Below are 19,837 nucleotides of genomic sequence, written 5' to 3'. Positions count from 1 at the left end.
TTGTGTTGTTTTTACACATAAAGTCAGAAAACTAGTAAAATGTATCCAGTTGGACAAACACAACATCTTAACTAACTAACTTTTTTTTTCAACTCAGTTTTGCAGAACAGCTAAAATTACACTCAACCATGAAAAAAACATTTTTTTTTTAAGTTATTTATCAAATTCTGCTTAGATAAACATAATTAGATATTAAACAAACATTTGAAACCCATTGAAATGAAAAGATATTTCTTGATAAGTCATGTTTGGCGCAAAAAAGAACCCTGAAACAATTTTGTCATTTTATACTACACACATTTTGAGTGTACCCTTGACCAAGATGTGCAGTGCACGCTGGTGTATTAGCATGGTGCATAGTGAATAATTTAAAAAAGAAAACAATGAGCAAGGAAGAAAAAAATAGCTATTCACCTGCTGCTCACTTGTAATTTATTACAAGAATGGAAAGAAAATAATTTTATATTCAGAATATTACAGTATTGTAATTCGCAAATTTCAATTTTATATTTTAGATTGGTCCAAATTGATTTTCACAAAATAATTTAGGAGGTAAAAGAAAACATCAAAAGCACAAAGTGATTTTGTTTCAGAAGCTTTCCAGGTGGGGTTGTTTCTATTTGTTTTCTATTTTTGTTTGTGTTTCTGAATTAAAAAAAAATTAAATAAAGCTAATATAATAATATTTTTGTTTTTGTTTTGATAGAGGTTTTGCTTTTCTGTGTAAATTTGTATATGACTTTGAACAGTTTTCATGTTTTTATCAAACATTTGTACAGATAAAATTATATTTTGTTATATATACTATATGTGAATACTGTAAATGTTCTGTATTTTGGTTATAGGAGCATTAGAGTGTTTCTTTTTTAAGTTTTTTAATTTAAAGCAAACAAACAGTACAGCAATGTAGAACGACAAAGTGCTTTATCCACTCTGGGTTGCTTGAAATCGCTGTTTACTGTTGCAAAGCCACAGCTCCACTTGTACAGATCTCAGATAATAGACCCCAAACCAAAGGGGAGACAACCTCTCCTGGCTTTTGCTCTCTTGTTTGCAGCTATTGTCCTGTTTGTAAGAAAATCAAGTTACAATCTCTCAGATATATCCATCACCTCACCTTTCTTGCTCACGATGGAAGCGTGAGGCGAGTCTGCGGGGATCTTGAAGAAATCTTTTGGTCTTCTGCTTACAGCGTCTTGAAGAGACATCAAGAGAAACTCCATTGATTTTTCTCTTTTGGCTTCTTCTAAATTTCTGTACAGAGAGCTAGCAGGGGGTCCTCCCTGACTACACTGCTGTTTCAATAGTGCCACTCAAAATGGAGTGGGTCAAAACAGATTGCTTCAGCGGAGGGGGGGCGAGGAACAAGCCCAGAAAGTTTACAGCAACTTTTCCCTCACTCTTTCTTGAGATGTCTTCAGAGCAAGATAAGTTTTCATCAGAGTTTTTCACAAAGGCCAGTACACGTTTTTCTGCTGACACGGACTTGGAAGTGTAAATTAAAGGAAATTTATGTTTTTCCTTCATTAGAGTCAGGCCTCACGCCCTGAGAGGTTTTGTGCATACTTTACGGCATATTTGAGTTCATATGTCATGTTCACCTGCTTACTGGTGTTCCGATTAAATACCCTGTTTAGCATTTTTGCACAAATGCTCTTTGATATTAAAATATCCAATATATTTAAACTCAAACTGCGGTGCTGTGCTCCAGTACATTTAAACAGTTAATGCCCAGGTTAATACAAAGAAAGTATACCACTGTGAAGGGAAATTTATTAGTAGGCAGTAGTCTTTTTTTTCCATTTCAAAAATGAGATTACAGGTAAACTAAAATGAAACACTTCATATACATTTAAATCGTTTATTTAAAAGTACCTTTGACTGCATTGTGGTTTTATGAAAAACTGTGCAATATTCAAAATGTTATTGTTATTAATCAACAAAAACCTTTGTCATGTGAGAGAATGATGAGTGATTATGGGTATTTAGGTTTAGAAGTAGATTGGAGAAAATCTGAACTGCAGAGAGACGAGTGGTGAGGTACATACAGAGAAAGAAAACAACTTGGTTGCTGAGGTTTCAGCAGCTTCCTGTAGGGTGGTTAGGAGCAGTATGTGTTTAATTAATTAGCCCGTATGGAAGCAGCATGTTTTCATCAGGGTCTCTGTCAACTTCATCCAAAGCTTAGCAACCTTCTGCGTACTACAGCTCCTGTAATCTTATAGCGATAAACACCATGGACATCCAAGATGTGCCTGCAATGTTTGAGAAGTGTGGAGTAAATATCAGCTGACATAAATTTAAACTTTAACGTAATAAAATTTTGCATGCTATTAATTGTTGTAATGACATGAGTACAAAGGATTATTAGGGCCACATTAAAAAAATATATTAAAGAGAAAAAACTTGAAATGTGGTGATTACAGTTGTTTTTTCAAGACTGTACCCTCTACAAAATGCCTTGTGTGGATGATTTAGTCAAACAAATTGATCTGCCGTTTTGTGATACAACATACATCCTCTTTATTGCACGAGGGTGTAACCATCCAGAGTTGTCCAACTTTGTGTGGTTTTTTTCCATCTGACCATTTGCAGCTTTCTGCACCATCTTTTCAAAGTCCTTACACTTTATCACCGCACTGTGTTTATGTGCTAAAAGGGAAATCATTTCCTTCCTTCTTACTAAAACTGGCAGTTTGTCTTGAAAGAACAACTGTAAGCTCCACCTTTCGACTTTTTTCTCAAAATAGATTTTTGATTTTATTCTCAGAATTTTGACTTTAACCTAAAAATGATAAATACATTTTTTTCTTAATGAGGTCCTAATACTTTGTTGTAGAGAAGAGCTTATTTATTAATTAATTAATTTTTTTACCTAGAGTTCCATACACTAAAGTGTCCAAAACTAGAGGTTGCAAGACTGTAATTCACTTATGATCTGTTGTTAAACTATTACACCAACTTGCTTCAATAAAACATACAATTTTATTGTCTCTTTCAGGATGCCTCAATCGCACATCGTTTCCATGTTATGAGAGAGAAGCACCCTGAGAAGTTTAACAGCAGGTATGTTTCTGTTTTGTTCTTTTGGGCCATTGGAGCTATTGCCATTGGGCGAGAGGCATTGCACATCCTGGACCAGTAAATGGCAGGGCTCACCCGAAGAGACAGACAACCATTCCCCGTCACATCCACATCTATGGTTAAATTCAAATCACCAATCAACTTAACATGCAAAATCCTCAAAGAGGGGCCCTGCTTAAAATCAATATCTCTTAACAAACATATTGATGAGTGGTTCCCCAGTTTTTCAGCTGGACCACTATTTTGTAGATGTACCCAAACAGGCATTGTTTGAAACATCCTTTTGTTGCATTGTTTTTTTGAAAATATTGACTGCAGTTAATACATACAGTTTGTTTTGGACGTTACTAATGGTAGAGATCTATTGTCTGGTTTGGGTTTACCTAGCACTCTCTTCACTAACTTGTCCATACAATCCTAGCACTACGGAAGTTTCATGGCCTCACTGTGCTCCTCCTGTTTCACTATGTGCTAGATTGTCTTGTAATTTATTAAATAGCAATAGTTCTCTAGTCTTTCTAAAGGTCTTTAAAAGGTTTTTAGGGTTTTTGTTTTTAGGAAAGGGTTTTTTGTTTGTTTGTTTGTTTGTTCATTTGTTTTGTTTTTTGTTTGTTTGTTTTTTGGACATTGGCTGATTGTGTCTGACACCTTTTTTCTGCAAAATGAAAACTAGCACCCTCTGAAAGACAGCTTAACAAAGAAGCAACTCTTTAAATTGTATCTTTACACACTTTGCGGTCCTTGTTCCCATTTCTTAAGCTAAGATAAAACAGTTTGACATAATATTAGGCATAATTATTGCACCAATGGGGTGATTCCGAGAGAGTTACTACCTGAAAACTAAAGCATGGACATGCTGAGATATATATCTTGGCATGTGGTGTCCCCCAGTAGTGTCCTCAACTAGAAGGAAATGGAAATGGCAAATTTCAAGGGTAAAAACTATCCACAGTGCAGGAACAGTATCTGAAAGTCAGGACCACAAGACCTGAGATATACATCTATCCTTTCAATTGATCCACCTATTGTTGCATGACAGTAATCCCCAAATCACACAAAAAAGCATCATCGGTCATGGACTGGCCTCCCCAGAGCGCACGCCATGTGGGGTCATCTTGACAAAATGGAATAAAAAGCAGCTGACATCCAAAGAAGACAGTTGAATGTCCTTCAAGAAGCCTGGAAAATTGTTCCTGAAGGCTGCTTTAAGAAATTACAAGAAAATTTGTGTTAGAGAGTTCAGACAGTGAAGAATCAAGGTTTTCATACCAAATTGCTACACCCATTTCACACTTTCCTTTTAAATATCAAGAAAGGAAAGGTGACTTAAGACGTTTGCACAGTATTGTTGATCTGTAGCATTGTAATTTGCTAGTGAAGGGAATCAAGGAAAAATCTGTCTCACTTATAACTTGTATTGGACCCCCTGCCTATTTTTGGATGGTACACCATCATTTAATGAGTGTGGCAGTGATTGCAAAAGTACAGGGTTTGTGATCAGAGCGTGTTCTGGGGAGCTTGCAGGAGTGCTCACAGACATATTCAATCTGTCCTTGGCCCACGCTGTGGTACCGGCCTGCTTCAAATCCACCTCCATCGTCCCGATACCCAAAAACTCCAACCCATCTTGCCTCAATGATTACCGCCCAGTAGCACTCACCCCCATCATCACTAAGTGCTTAGAGCGACTGGTCCTAGCACACTTCAAATCCTGTCTCCCCCCCACCCTGGACCCCCACCAATTCGCATACCGCCGGAACAGGAGCACAGAGGATGCAGTCTCCATCGCAATGCACTCTGTCCTCTCACACCTGGACAACAACAACACCTACGCCAGAATGCTGTTTATAGACTTCAGTTCAGCATTCAATACAATCCACCCCTCACAACTCATCAGGAAACTGACAGACCTGGGTATCAGTTCCCTCATCTGCAAATGGTTACTGGACTTCCTGACCAACCGCCCCCAACATGTCCGGCTGGATAACCGCTGCTCATCTACCATCACAATGAACACCGGTGTACCACAAGGCTGTGTGATGAGCCCTTTCCTCTACTCCCTCTTCACCCACGACTGCAGACCTGCTGGTGGTTCCAACACCATCATTAAGTTTGCAGATGACACCACGGTGATTGGCCTCATCAGTGACAACGATGAGGCCGCCTACAGGGAGGAGGTGGATCGTCTGGCTGAGTGGTGCGACAGAAACAACCTGCTGCTTAACACCGAGAAGACCAAGGAGCTCATCGTGGACTACAGGAGGAATGCTGACCCACATCGACCCATCCACATTAAGGGGACGGCTGTGGAGCGTGTGAGCAGCTTCAAGTTCCTGGGAGTCCACATCTCCGAGGATCTCACCTGGACGACCAACTGCTCCAAGCTGGTCAAGAAGGCTCACCAGCGCCTCTTCTTCTTGAGGACTCTGAGGAAGAACCACCTGTCCTCAGACATCCTGGTGAACTTCTATCGCTGCACCATCGAGAGCATCCTGACCAACTGTATAACAGTCTGGTACGGGAACTGCTCTGCCTCGGACCGGAAGGCGTTGCAGAGGGTCGTGAAAACTGCCCAGCGCATCGCCGGAGCACCACTTCCTGCCATAAAAGACATCTACAGGAAGCGGTGTCTGAAAAGGGCTGGGAAAATCATCAAAGACCCCAGTCACCCATCACATGGACTCTTCACCCTCCTGCCCTCTGGGAGGCGCCACAGGAGCCTCCGGACTAAGACCACCAGGTACCGGAACAGCTTCTTCCCCACAGCTGTCAGACTCCTGAACTCTGCCTCCTGACATCTGACCCACGTTAAACTCATGGACTGAACATACACACACCCACAATGGACAACTGTACCCTCAAACACAATAATAACATGGACTGAACCACCACTCACAACCACTAGCACTTTATATAGCCTCTGTAGAAATTATCCACATATCTCACTTATCTTAACTGCACTACTGTATAGCTCTGTAAATAATCATTCTGTACATTCGATAATCTTTAATCCTACAACTGTTTACAACTTGCATAGTTCCCATTTCTGTATAGCTGTATATCCCAGATTCTGTAAAGTTATTTATTTCATATTCTGTATAGTTTTTTCATATTTATATCCTGTTCATATCCTGTACATAGCTTGTACTCACTACAGCCTGTACATACTTATAGTTATAGAATATTCACAACATACTTCATACCGTGTACATTATAACATACCATAATAGACCCATTTCTGTAATATACTCACATATCTATATTATTGCTAATATATATTGTAATATATCTATATCACTAAAGCACTTCTGGATGGATGCAAACTGCATTTCGTTGCCCTGTACCTGTGCATGTGCAATGACAATAAAGTTGAATTCTATTCTATTCTATTCTATTCTATTCTATTATCTAGTATCTTGTTTATTTCTTTCTTGGAATAAAAGCTATTATGTGACATTGCAAGGTTCAAATTTTTTTCATCTACCACCCATGTCTAACTACAAACTCCTCCACCTTTATTCTTATATTTCTTATATATGTTGGTACAAAAAAGAAGGACATTATGATAGATCATTTCTACCAACAAGCTCAACGTAAATAAATCTCAAGTTCATAAAACATAAAAAGAAAATCTCAGAGAAATCAAATCATGCATTTTTCACAGTCTAAATAAACCTGCAGTGCATTTGCAGAACCTCTGTTTGACCCTTTTTATGACAGCACAACATGTTTCTTCTCAGCAGGATGAATGGACAGGCTACATGTTTAGCATTTGTGATTACCTTGAGGAGATGCGTTCACCTTTGGAGATGAAAAAATGTGGCATCTATGTTTCCATCAATATTTAACATCTCCAATACATCTCCACTAGCGCCAGGGAGTAATTGCAGGCCTAATTGAATTTGCTTGGCTAGTTTGACATCATGGATCAGTCAGACTGATGACACACAGCCTCCTAATAATCCCATTTGTACTCATTATCATATTTTACTCTGGCCTTAGTACAACATTTAGCCAGCTATTCTTCTGCTGCACGAACATGCAGATAAGCCAGTGAAATGGTCCAAGCGGAAGTGAAGGGGGTTTCAAATAAACACGGGCCTGTTAGTCAATGCTGACAATGATTACGACAGATGTGGCAACATGTTGGAAAAGAGCCAGCAAGCAAGAAAGGACTATATCAACTCTGAATTTCCTCATTAAACAAAGAGGGTGTTATGTGGTCATCATCCACTCCAACATGGTGCCACATCCTTTGCAGATGCTGGTAAATTATTTTCCTGTTTATCACACTCCATCACATTGTGCGTCTACATTTTAGGCATACAGACTGCATCACTGTTGTTTTACCCCATCTTAAGTCCTAGTGAAAAATGATTGAGATATTTTAAGAAAATTATTCTGTCTGTTATTTGAATTCAATTAATAATTCACACAGGGGAATGAGTTTAGGATCTCTCTATTACACACTATCCTTGCCAATTCAATAATGCATGATTATAGTTTTTCAAGGTAGCATAGATTTTGTTAGATTTGTCCAAAGGGCTTATGTCCATTGGAAGTATATTGCAACTTATCACTGAGTCATTTTCCTGCAGCTGGAAGCTCTTTTTCAGGAACTTCTATGACAACTGAAGCAAAGGGTTGCATGTCTTGAGGGGAAGATTTCATTCCACTGTTATTAAGTAGGCGTTGGTGCAAAGCGAATTAAAGAAGACTGAGCAAGTACAATGTTTTTAACAGTATTCAAAAATCATGAAACTGATTTAATATATTAATTCACTTTAAGGTTTCACTTAAACATTTGTCACTATACAGAGCTATGTAATGATACTTACAGTTTGCTTTAAAATAAAAAAGTAAAGTGAATATACCTTGTAAGCAATATTTCAATAAAAAGAAAATGGAAGCATTGTTACTACGAAATAAGTTCAGAAAGATCCAATTTTCTTCTTTTTTTTTTTTTTGTTGGGTCTCATATAAAATATACACACAAGGTGCACACGATCTTTAGAGCTGAGACGATGCAACATATGGTTTTTATTTCTGTTATAACTGATTAACTCTTAACAGATGATGTTTAAATAAAATTGAAATATTCCTTTTTCGGTGATTAATATGCATGCTACATTTTTTATAGTATAATTATAATTTTCGTGATTCTTAAATTAAAGGAGTTCCTAATTGTCACTAAAATAAGACAACAAATTAACAAATTTACCATGTGTGGGACTAATAAAGGTTATCTTATCCTAAAAAATTATTTATTGTCCTTTCTACTCATTTCATTTTAACCCCCTTGTTTTGCTTTAATTCTTCACAGCAAAGATTCGACAAGGTGCTAGAAACCTTCTTAGAGATTTAGGTCCATATTGACATGATAGTATCACATAGAAGCTGTAAATTTGTCAGCTACACACCCTGTGATGGGAATCTCCCATTCCGTCACATCATAAAGGTCCTAATTGGACTAATATCTGGTGACTGTAGAGGGCATTTGAGTTTAAACCAGTTTAAAATTATTTGAGCTTTGCTCTGACCTCTGATATCAGAAAGTGTTATTTTTACCCAGAGAACTATCATTCACTTCATAGTTTCTTCTTTCTGGACCATTCTCTGTAAACCCTAAACATGGTTGTGTGGGAAATTCCCAGTTGATCAGCAGTTTCTGAAATAGTCAGACTAGCCCATCTGACATTGACATTTGAATCTTTTTTCTTTGCCGTTCTAATGCTTTGTTTAAACTTTAGCAGGTTGTTTTGACCATGTCTACATGCCTAAATCCTCTGAATTTATACCATGCTATTGGTTAATTAGATACTTCTGTTGATAAACAGATGAATGTACTTCTCTTTTGATATCACTTTAAGAATACAAGCAAAGTCTGCAGTTTTATAAATCCCCAGTTAATAAACTTCAATGCAAACCTAAGAATGTCGTCTTAATACTGATATTTAAAATGTAGCCATTGTTTATCTGTCATCCTTTTTGATGCTTTGCCTTTGCTCTAGATTTAGTTTCCAGGTCACGATATATAATAAAAAGTAACGTATGAGACATCAGTACAATGTGTGAAGAGAGAAATGTCAAAGCGTGACTGTTTTTATATGACAGCAGTAATAGGTGTTTTATGAACAAAAATCTATATATTTATGTCACCGCTGTGACCTTACAGAAACTACGTGTTTAACCAGCTTTAATTGCCAGAGAAATAACATAATTAATGAACAGCACTAATTATGAAATGAGGGGATTTTGTTCATGAAATGCTGGGGTCATATTCTCTCTCTCCTTCCATTTTTCTCATTCTTTCTATCTCTTGTATTTGCACCTTGGGGTGATTACCAGGGTGAAGGTGTGAAGATTTGACACTCGGCAGATAGATTCATTTACTGCCACTGCCGGACCTGGAGGTGATAATGAGGTCGAGGATTAAAAGCAGACAATCAGTCGGCCCGTGACGAGGGCCGCGCCACCTCCTCCCCCTCATGACACTCCTCCTCGACCACCTTGTTAAAATATACTGGTCCCTTTCCCCCCATTTTTTGCTGATCTCCCATGTAATTATACACTAATCTCTAACTCTGAGGGGAGAGATGGATGGTGAGAGAAACAAGGAAAGAGAGGTGGAGAAGCAGAGAGTTGAGAAATTAACTTTGATTTTTGTGTACAGTTTCATGTTAACTTTTTTCATGTTCTAACCAGTGCTCAGATTTGGCACAACCCTGGTACAGTTTACACTAATGTCATTTTTTTACACAATGTAACTCATATGAAATAAAGTGACAGCAAATTGAGGCAAAATAACAGTCACAAGAAATATTTTTCTGTCTTTCCTTAAAAATGATTGGTAAAAATGTTCTGGCTTGATAGTTGTACATTTCCTAAACAATCATCTCAGCTTTTTTGTTTTCTTTGTTATCAGTTTGTAATTATTTTTCCAGCGTTTAGCGCATTTTACTTATAACAATACTTATTTGAATTTCCCTACAGCTTACAAATTCTTGTAGAAATTACCTACCAAATTGATATAAGCTGCTCTAAGACTTAATTGCAATGTGTAACACCAGAAAAAACAGTGCACAATAGAACCCAGTGTAATCACATGCGGTGTGATAGTCTTGAACCATTGTTCTACCACAACTATATAACAATGCACAGTACTAAACAGAACAATGTATTTATTGTAGTCTTGTTTCAAGCCTCATTTTATATAGAATCCACACATTGTGGCTATAGCATGGTTACATCTAAGAAAAGATGGCCATATAAACTGGATGTTAACAATGGGCATGTTAAAGTGTCCCTGTATAAGATACTAAACGGGAATCAGAATGTCAGTTATCAAATAAACTTCTATATTAATGTGCGTGTGGATGTTTGGATGAGGCTTGTCAAATAGAAGTGTTCTGAATTCTCAGTAAGCTCTTTTTCAGGAACTTGGATAAAAAGAGAATGGTTGGATGGATAAATGGCAGTTTGTTGTTCTCTAGCTTTCAGGTGTGTGTTAACTCAATGCTGCAGTCTTCCCAGGAGTAGGTATTTCATCAAAATTCAGCCCAGGGTTAGACCATGTAATGCTGAAAAAAAGACAGCTACATCTCAGGCCCTCAGGCAGCGTGTTAAATGTTAAGGTTCATGACAGTACTATTAGAGAAAGGCTAATATGGCCAGGGAGAAAGCCTCTTCTCTATGAATAAAACTAACAAAAAAAAACATTGCAGTGCAGCTTAGGTTTGCAAAGTTGCATCTGAACAAACCACAACATTTCCGCGACGAATGAGACCAAAGTAGAGCTTTCTGGTGATCATGCACAGTCCCACGTTTGCAGAAGATTTATCACAGCATATCGGCACAAGCACTTCCTGCTCGTTGTCAGTTATTTGGGCTTGTTTTGCAACCACAGTGCACTTGGCAGTCACTGAGTTGACCATGAACTCTTTAATATACCAAAGTATCCTAGAGTCATATTTTGAGATAATCTGTTCTAAAAACTAAAGCCTGATGGAAATTGAGTCAGCAAATCTGTGACAGAATGGTTGAAAAAGAAAAGGAACAAGGTGTTGCAATGGTCCAGTCACGTCCAGATCTCAACCCAATTGAAATGCCATGGAGGGACTTTAAGGGAGCTGGAAATAAATAAATGCTGCAAACCTCGATGAACTGAAGCAATGTTGGAAAGAAGAATGGGAAAAAATACAGAAAGCAATTACTTCATGTTGTTGCTGCTAAAGGTAGTTCTTCACATTGCTGAATCATGGGGTGAAACCAAGATTGCTGTGAAAACGTTCTTATTCATATAACTGTTTGTTAAATATGATTTACATTCCGTTTTTTCCCATTGGCATCGCTTTTCACTAGAACAATGATAACATGATAAAAACAATGAAGTCTCTGTGCAGCATTTTCCACGTTAATCAGATGATTTTAGATCAGTGAGGGAAAACATCTGATTTGGGACCTTTCGGTGTGAAAACTGCTCTGGCTGCAATGTTTGTTTGTTATGTGGCATCCGTCGTGGCACCTTGATGTTCCGATGATATTTGCTCTGCTTACCCAGATCTATTTTCGGTCCTGAGACATCTAACACCGTCAGCACACTCCTCCAGAGCCTCTCTGCCCCTGTGTGCCCACAGGTTCTTGCTGTGCTGTGTAACCATCCTGAGTTAACCTTTCCTGAAGGCACAGGGAAGCCCAGGCATGAAGCACTCTTTAGCATAATGAGTATGTTCATCAAAGCACTTCGTTGTGCTGGATGGGGCTGCTGGATTCACCAACGCACACACACCAGACAGCCCATGTTAATGTGTGTGTATGCATGTAGGTGTGTATGCGTTTCCTGCTGAGCTGGAAGCAGTGCCACAGGTGATGGCACTATTACACACACTCAATTACACACACACACAAGCATGATGGACCTCAGCGGAGGCTGCCCTCATTTGAGGATGAAATCATTTCTGCGACCAAAGTGTCATCTATAATTAATGACCATTTGTGTGTAATTTAGAGGGATCTCACCTGTGGCCCTGTCCTCAGCTCAGTGGGAGCACAAACAGACCCATACGCAGCAAAAAAGGTATAAACTGAACCAAACGCGCAGGCAAAAATGTGCACATAGGTAGCAACCTTTAGGAACGTAAAAAAATAAATAAACAATTAAGTGATGAAACTTTAACCTGTTCAAATTGATACTTATACATTAAGCTAAATCACATGCCCACCTAACTGAAACAAACAGCTCCCTGCTGATGTGCTGCTGATGTGTAGACCGTAGATAAATGTGTTACTAAAGTGCCTGAAGTCGTATAAATAATATAAAATCATTAATAACAGTATTGCTGTGTTAAGTTTATTTAAGGTGTATAAAAACCCTAGAATCTCTTTTATTTCATCTGTTAAATAGACATTTATTTACTCAACGATTTTTTTTTTATTAATGCACAAAATAAAATATTTAACTCAACCTACGAACACAACATAACCCAAAGCACTACCGCTGTTAACTTTGCTCATCTAAGTAACGTTATCTCGATTCAATTAGGGTTTTACGGGTTGGAGCATGTAGACGTCTGGACAGATACATTTTAAGGAAGCGAGTCACAGTGATGAAGCAACTGGAGATGATAGAAAGTCAAAAAGATTCAGCATCCTCAACCGGCGGGAAAAATGCTAGTAGTACCAAATGGGCAGGTTCCGAGTTAAACTTTTCTCAACATTGAGGCAAGTGACTGAAATGACTGCCAATAACCACAAACACCTGGACAAAAGTACTGGGCCACACCTCTGAATCTTTGAATTCAGGTGTTTTTAATACCATTAGCCCAGGTGTATAGCATGACCTAGCCATGCAGACTGTCTTTACAAACATTTGTGAGTTCACTGAAGTTGAGTGTGCTATATTACTGCATGAAGCAAATCTGACAAATTGCTTCTTGATATTCTTTAATCAACTGTAAGTGGAAGCATTTGAAACCACCATGGCATACAGACCTCGAACGCTCTGCTGACTCTGCTGGCTTTACAATCAGCACAGCTGTACACCAGCAGCTTTTTGGCTTGGGTTTCCATACAGCTCCTGTATGTGTAATGTATAGGTGGCCAAATACTTTGGCTGTATAGTATATATTTGAGGCTTTCAAAAGCAACCAGTGCTCGTAAAGTCCACTCCAGCAGCCGGTAGTGACAAAGTGATGCATGATGAGCAATCACTTCCTGCATCACTTCCTGCATCACTTCCTGTGTGTGCACATGAGTTTAATTTAACAATGAGAATTTTAAAGACATTGTGTTAGCGAGGCCTGTCTTTGGCACACAATTAATTTGCTTTTGTTTATTAACTTATTTGGTTTTTTGGATTCCAAGTGAAAATTTACATCTATCTATCTATCTATCTATCTATCTATCTATCTATCTATCTATCTATCTATCTATCTATCTATCTATCTATTAGAGATATTTCTATATCTACATAGACTCAGAAGCGTATGTTAGCAAAAGGACACCTATTGCTTCTGCTTCAACAATTTCATTTAAAATAAGTTTATGTCAGTTTACAATTGTCAGCATTCATTGATAAGTTAAGTACACGAGTAGAACCACATCATGTGTACAGCTGCAACAACATAGCTTTATTGTTTCATATTCATGTGGCCACTGAAATGGTGAAGCGCGCAGCTCTGCTTGCGTAACTATTTTCTGTGTTAACCAAAGAGATTTAGGATGTCTGGCTTATCATTTCACTCACAGCAATGCAAGATTTTATACATCAGTTTTATCACTTGTTTTTTGTTAAGAAAAACACACACACACCCTTGAATCCATTGCAGTGCAGCAGAATACCTTTTTCAAGCTGCTTGCTACATCTCTGAAGGCAAGAAGCTGCACCATGGGTCATTTCTCAAACTGCCATTCGGAGTTGGAGCACTCCAGGCAGTGTCATGTTAAACAAAACAGTGCATTGATGCAATGCACAAAGAGTTGGTTATGTCAATGTGATATTTATCACCTCTGATCAAGAAGAAATTAGTGTGAAAATAAGGTCGTAGATCATTGTGGGTTAGATTAAGTGTCAGAGGGGGGGCAAAAAAAAAATCAATGACCATGAGCTTCATGTTCAGTGTGGCCAGTCAAAAGTGCATCTAAAGGTGCTGTGGCCTCAGGACAGCAATGCTACACTGAAGCTCATCACCTATGACATCCTTTATTTGTAACCAAGCAGCGGCAGTTTTATAAACATTGTTCAGATTCAGGCTGTTTTGTTGCTTTCTCCTTTTTTCCCCTTTTTTTTCCCTTTTAGCTTGTAATGTTTTTCTAAAGCTCTTTTCTTTTTTCCTCTTAGTCACACAGTTTGTGTTTTCCCTCCCTCTTTCAGTTTGGTTTTGTGATTTGTCTGTGCAAATAAACCACACTTCAGTCACTCTGGAAACCTGAGCCACTGTTTTCTTTTGGCCTGCCAGCTGTACGTACTACAGCTGATCTGACATGTACACCGCTAAAGTTATTACTGCAGTGCACTTTGCATTGATACACTGCAGCTACAATCACAACAGAGGTGCTGCAGCTACTCGGAGAACTGCAAACCTGCTGCAGATGTTATTATTGCTGATGTTTGGGGTTTTTTTTTCATCCTTAAAATGCAAATTGCTCTCACCAGCAATATAATTTACTTCAAAGATGACTGCAAGGGTTCGACAGCATAACATCAGCCAACATTTAAGTAAATGGGTACTTTATGTTTGCTTTTATTACACTTAACATAATCCTCCTTACAAGCATCGTCTTATTCAAATGGTCTCCCTACTCTGGTCTCTCTATTGAAGATACTCCTCATAGTCAGTCTGTCAGATGAATCCAGCGTTTGGCATCGGGTAGCAGATAACAAATGACAGGACGATGTAGCCAATGAGATTCTCCTAATTATCTAATGACCAGGGACATGAGGTGATTTGTTGCCCCAATGAGCTTGTTAGGTTAAGTGGTGGGCATCGACAGGGCGGTCAGATGTTGTCTCTTGCTGTATCTCTTATTAGTGTGTTTTGCTTAACTGCATTTGACTGTAGTTTTTCGGGGTCACTTGCTATGAAAACCAAGAAATATTTTCCCTTTCATCATACTCATGATACAATACTCTTGGGATGTGATCCATTATACACACGATATGTTCCAGAATGATCATCTATGGAAAATCCCAGTATTTGTGTAACTGAAGATTAAAAATTACCCCCGAATAGGACTCACGTGGTCTGCTTTCCAGCTATATTATCTTATATAAGTTAATCAACTTTCAGTTACTTTAGGTTATGCAGCAGTACCTTTTGTTATGCTAATGTTATCATTTGTTTTTTCCATCTCCTACTCACCTTATTTACTTTTTTAAACTGCCATAGAAGTCCATATCCATATTTCGTCATAGGCCACAATACCAGAAGGAACATGAGATACTGTTTCCTCAACATTTTGCTCACGACGAAACTGTACAATAATAATGGATTGCATTATTCCACTATTCATTCACTCTTACATTCACACACTGGTGGAGGCAGCTACAGTTGTAGCCACAGCTGCCCAGGGGCAGACTGACAGAGGCGAGGCTGCCATATCGCGCCATCGGCCCCTCTGGCCATCACCAGTAGGCGGTAGGCTGAAGTGTCTTGCCCAAGGACACAACGACCGAGACTGTCTGAGCCGGGGCTCAAACCGGCAACCTTCCAGTTACAAGACGAACTGCCAACTCTTTGAGCCACGATCGCCCCCCAATGCATATTTCAGTTTCTGTGCTTTTATACTACTACTAATTTTGCCCCTCCCCCTAAAAAGAAATTATCCATTTTTTTATCTGTCAAAAATGAACCAAAGATATCATGTTTGTTTGTTTCTGCCTGTCTTACTGTGTGGGGTACAAGTTAGCTACAAGTAACTAATAGTTATGATAAGGAGTAGGATACAAAGCACTCTGAAAGCACTTTCTTAACCCTGAAACAATTAACACAATCATAGTGATTCATCAGATTTTACGCTGATCCCTCTGGAGTTAGAAACTTGTTACAACTTCTGTTTCATTACTTAGTAATTGTCCCCAGAAAGCAGATTTTGGTTTCTTGGTGCATCTTCTCATTACGATGTGTTCACATTGAATATTAAACAAAGTTTATTTATTTGGTTAGTTTTAAACTTTGGGTTTTATTCCTTTATGTCACAATATTCATATGCAACACTTCCCTGTGTTACTATATCACAACCAAGCTGGTGAATTTAAATGAGGAGTGATGTGAGGAACAATCCTGTGTTTGACAGCTAAGATGCTGATTGCAAAATGTAACAGTTGTATTTGTTATTCCACTTTGTTTTCTCACCGTTTTCGTCATGCCTCCATATGTTCTACATTTGCACATTTTGGAATAAGTGCAAGGTTATATCTCCAGTTAAAAATATACATTTATAGAAAATCTCCAGCTAAGTTTATGGCACTTTGACACAATCTGTGTCTGTTAACTCTCATTTTGTCAGTGAATGCAGTTGTTGTCTTCAAAACTCTTAATTTGCATTACTTCTAAATATGCCTAAATATGCCTTCAGCTACATCTGTCTCTCGCTCTGGTTTTGCTGTGTTATAACACCCAGCACGCCCCTGCGGGCGGTTTATCCTTCAAGCTCAGGTCCTCTACCAGAGGCCTGGGAGCTTGAGGGTCCTGCGCAGTATCTTAGCTGTTCCCAGGACTGCGCTCTTCTGGACAGAGATCTCCGATGTTTTTCCCGGGATCTGCTGGAGCCACTCGCCTAGCTTGGGAGTCACCGCACCTAGTGCTCCGATTACCACGGGGACCACCGTTACCTTCACCCTCCACATCCTCTCGAGCTCAACACAAATGCTACGGCAAGGAGGAGTCAGGACGCCAGGTCAGGGGGGAGATATCATCACCCCCACCCGAGATTGGGTACATAGCCCCAAGTGTGATAGGAGAGTTGAGTGCGAGAGGAACTGACCTGAAAAATAGGATCATGGCCAAGCTTGAAACCTGGATCCCCCGTAGCCGGTTACCAAGATTACGTGAAGTACCCTCAGAAGGTCTGCTAGATGATGTTAATGCAGCACTACGGGCAATACCTACAACCACGATTACCGACACTAACAAGCTGATCTACAATACGGCAGCAGTGATCAGTGAGATGCTTGGCTACAAGTTGAACAGCCACAAGGGGCAGTACCCTCCATGGAGAAGGAGGCTAGAGGGCAAGATCAAAGTAGCACGGAGAGAGGTTAGCCAACTAACGGAGTTGCAGAAAGGTGCGACGAATAAGGTGCCTAAGAAATACAGCAAGCTGTCCATACCTGAGGCCTTGGAAACTGCCAAGCAAAGACTCACAGCCTTGGCCAGCCGCTTGAGGAGGTACACCAGAGAGATAGAAGGCAGGAGAATAAACCAGCTGTTCTCCACAGAACCAGCAAAGGTGTACTCTCAGTGGCAAGGGAACAATAAGAGAACAGCACCACCAAGGCTGGAGACGGAGCAATACTGGAAGAGCATATGGGAGAAGGACGCAACCCATAACGGCAATGCTCAGTGGCTAGAGGATCTGAGGGCAGACCACAGCGACCTCCCTGAACAGGGTCCAGTAACCATCACAGTGGCAGATATCCAAGAAAGGGTCTCCAGTATGAAGAGTTGGACAGCACCAGGGCCCGACATGGTTCACGCCTACTGGCTGAAGAAGCTGACTGCACTCCACGAGCGTCTGGCAGCACAAATGAACCAGCTGCTAGTTAACGAGAGACACCCGGAATGGCTAACTGAAGGCCGGACGGTCCTGATCCCCAAGGACCCCAAGAAGGGACCGGTCCCCTCCAACTACCGACCAATAACCTGCCTCAGTACTACATGGAAGCTCCTGTCAGGCATCATATCGGCTAAGATGAACAGGCACATGGGTCAATACATGAGCGGGACACAGAAAGGAATTGGCAAGAATACCAGAGGCGCAAAACACCAGCTACTGGTAGACAGAACAATCAGCCGAGACTGCAAGACCAGACTGACCAACCTGTGCACTGCCTGGATTGATTACAAGAAGGCGTATGACTCAATGCCCCACAGCTGGATACTGGAATGCCTAGAATTGTACAAGATCAATGGGACCCTAAGAGCCTTCATCAGGAACTCAATGGGGATGTGGCGTACAACACTAGAGGCCAACTCCAAGCCCATAGCACAAGTCACCATCAAGTGCGGGATCTACCAAGGAGATGCTCTGTCCCCACTGCTGTTCTGCATAGGCCTGAACCCCCTCAGTGAGATCATTAACAAGACTGGCTACGGATACCGACTACGGAACGGAGCAGTTGTCAGCCACCTCCTGTACATGGATGACATCAAGCTGTATGCCAAGAGTGAACGAGACATCGATTCACTGATCCACACTACCAGGCTATACAGCAATGACATTGGAATGTCGTTCGGACTGGAGAAGTGTAGTCGGATGGTAACAAAGAGAGGGAAGGTAGTCAGAACTGAGGGGATTGAACTACCAGAAGGCAACATTGCAGACATAGAGGACAGTTACAAGTACTTGGGGATCCCGCAGGCGAATGGGAACCATGAAGAGGCCGCTAGAAAAGCTGCAACCACCAAGTACCTGCAGAGGGTCAGGCAAGTCCTGAGGAGTCAGCTGAATGGTAAGAACAAGATCCGGGCCATCAACACGTACGCCCTGCCCGTGATCAGGTACCCTGCTGGGGTAATAGGCTGGCCAAAGGAGGAGATAGAAGCCACTGACATAAAGACAAGAAAGCTCCTTACCATGCATGGAGGGTTTCACCCCAAGTCCAGCACCCTGAGGCTGTACGCTAAGCGGAAGGAAGGGGGCCGGGGACTGGTGAGTGTCAGCACCACAGTCCAGGATGAGACAACGAACATCCAAGAATACATTGGGAAGATGGCCCCAACTGACCGAGTGCTCAGTGAATACCTCAGGCAGCAGAAACCCAAGAAAGAGGAGGGAGACGAGGAACCATCATGGAAGGACAGAGCCCTGCACGGTATGTACCACCGGCAGATAGAGGAGGTGGCTGATATCCAGAAATCCTACCAGTGGCTGGACAAAGCTGGACTGAAAGACAGCACAGAGGCACTAATCATGGCAGCACAAGAACAAGCTCTGAGCACAAGATCCATAGAGGCTGGGGTCTATCACACCAGGCAAGACCCCAGGTGCAGGCTGTGTAAAGATGCCCCAGAGACAATCCAGCACATAACAGCAGGGTGCAAGATGCTAGCAGGCAAGGCATACATGGAACGCCATAACCAAGTGGCCGGCATAGTGTACAGGAACATCTGTGCCAAGTATAACCTGGAAGTCCCGAGGTCAAAATGGGAGATGCCCCCAAGGGTGGTGGAGAATGACCGAGCTAAGATCCTGTGGGACTTCCAGATACAGACGGACAAAATGGTGGTGGCTAACCAACCGGACATAGTGGTGGTAGACAAACAGAAGAAGACGGCCGTAGTGATCGATGTAGCGGTTCCCAATGACAGCAATATCAGGAAGAAGGAACACGAGAAGCTGGAGAAATACCAAGGGCTCAGAGAAGAGCTCGAGAGGATGTGGAGGGTGAAGGTAACGGTGGTCCCCGTGGTAATCGGAGCACTAGGTGCGGTGACTCCCAAGATAGGCGAGTGGCTCCAGCAGATCCCGGGAACAACATCGGAGATCTCTGTCCAGAAGAGCGCAGTCCTGGGAACAGCTAAGATACTGCGCA

General features: G+C 40.7%; 1 protein-coding gene and 1 long non-coding RNA gene across 7 annotated transcripts in view; one reads left to right on the top strand and one right to left on the bottom strand.

Annotated features, from left to right (window-relative positions):
• dgkb (diacylglycerol kinase, beta) overlaps positions 1 to 19,837 on the top strand; it is a 93,560-nt gene that overhangs the window by 54,959 nt on the left and 18,764 nt on the right. For all 6 annotated transcript variants that reach the window (XM_082552192.1, XM_082552195.1, XM_082552193.1 and 3 more), the window contains one exon: positions 3,002 to 3,066. In XM_082552192.1, coding sequence (XP_082408318.1) covers positions 3,002 to 3,066 — 65 coding nt within the window. The remainder of the gene's footprint in view (positions 1 to 3,001; positions 3,067 to 19,837) is intronic.
• LOC309717538 overlaps positions 1 to 19,837 on the bottom strand; it is a 29,012-nt gene that overhangs the window by 7,430 nt on the left and 1,745 nt on the right. Inside the window, exon 2 of the long non-coding RNA XR_014279734.1 lies at positions 1,118 to 1,195. This is a non-coding gene — a long non-coding RNA (uncharacterized lncRNA). The remainder of the gene's footprint in view (positions 1 to 1,117; positions 1,196 to 19,837) is intronic.

Source organism: Aulonocara stuartgranti, assembly GCF_965226115.1.
Source record: "Aulonocara stuartgranti genome assembly, chromosome: 11".
Taxonomy (NCBI): Eukaryota; Metazoa; Chordata; class Actinopteri; order Cichliformes; family Cichlidae; genus Aulonocara; species Aulonocara stuartgranti.
This window is presented reverse-complemented; position numbering and strand designations above follow the sequence as displayed.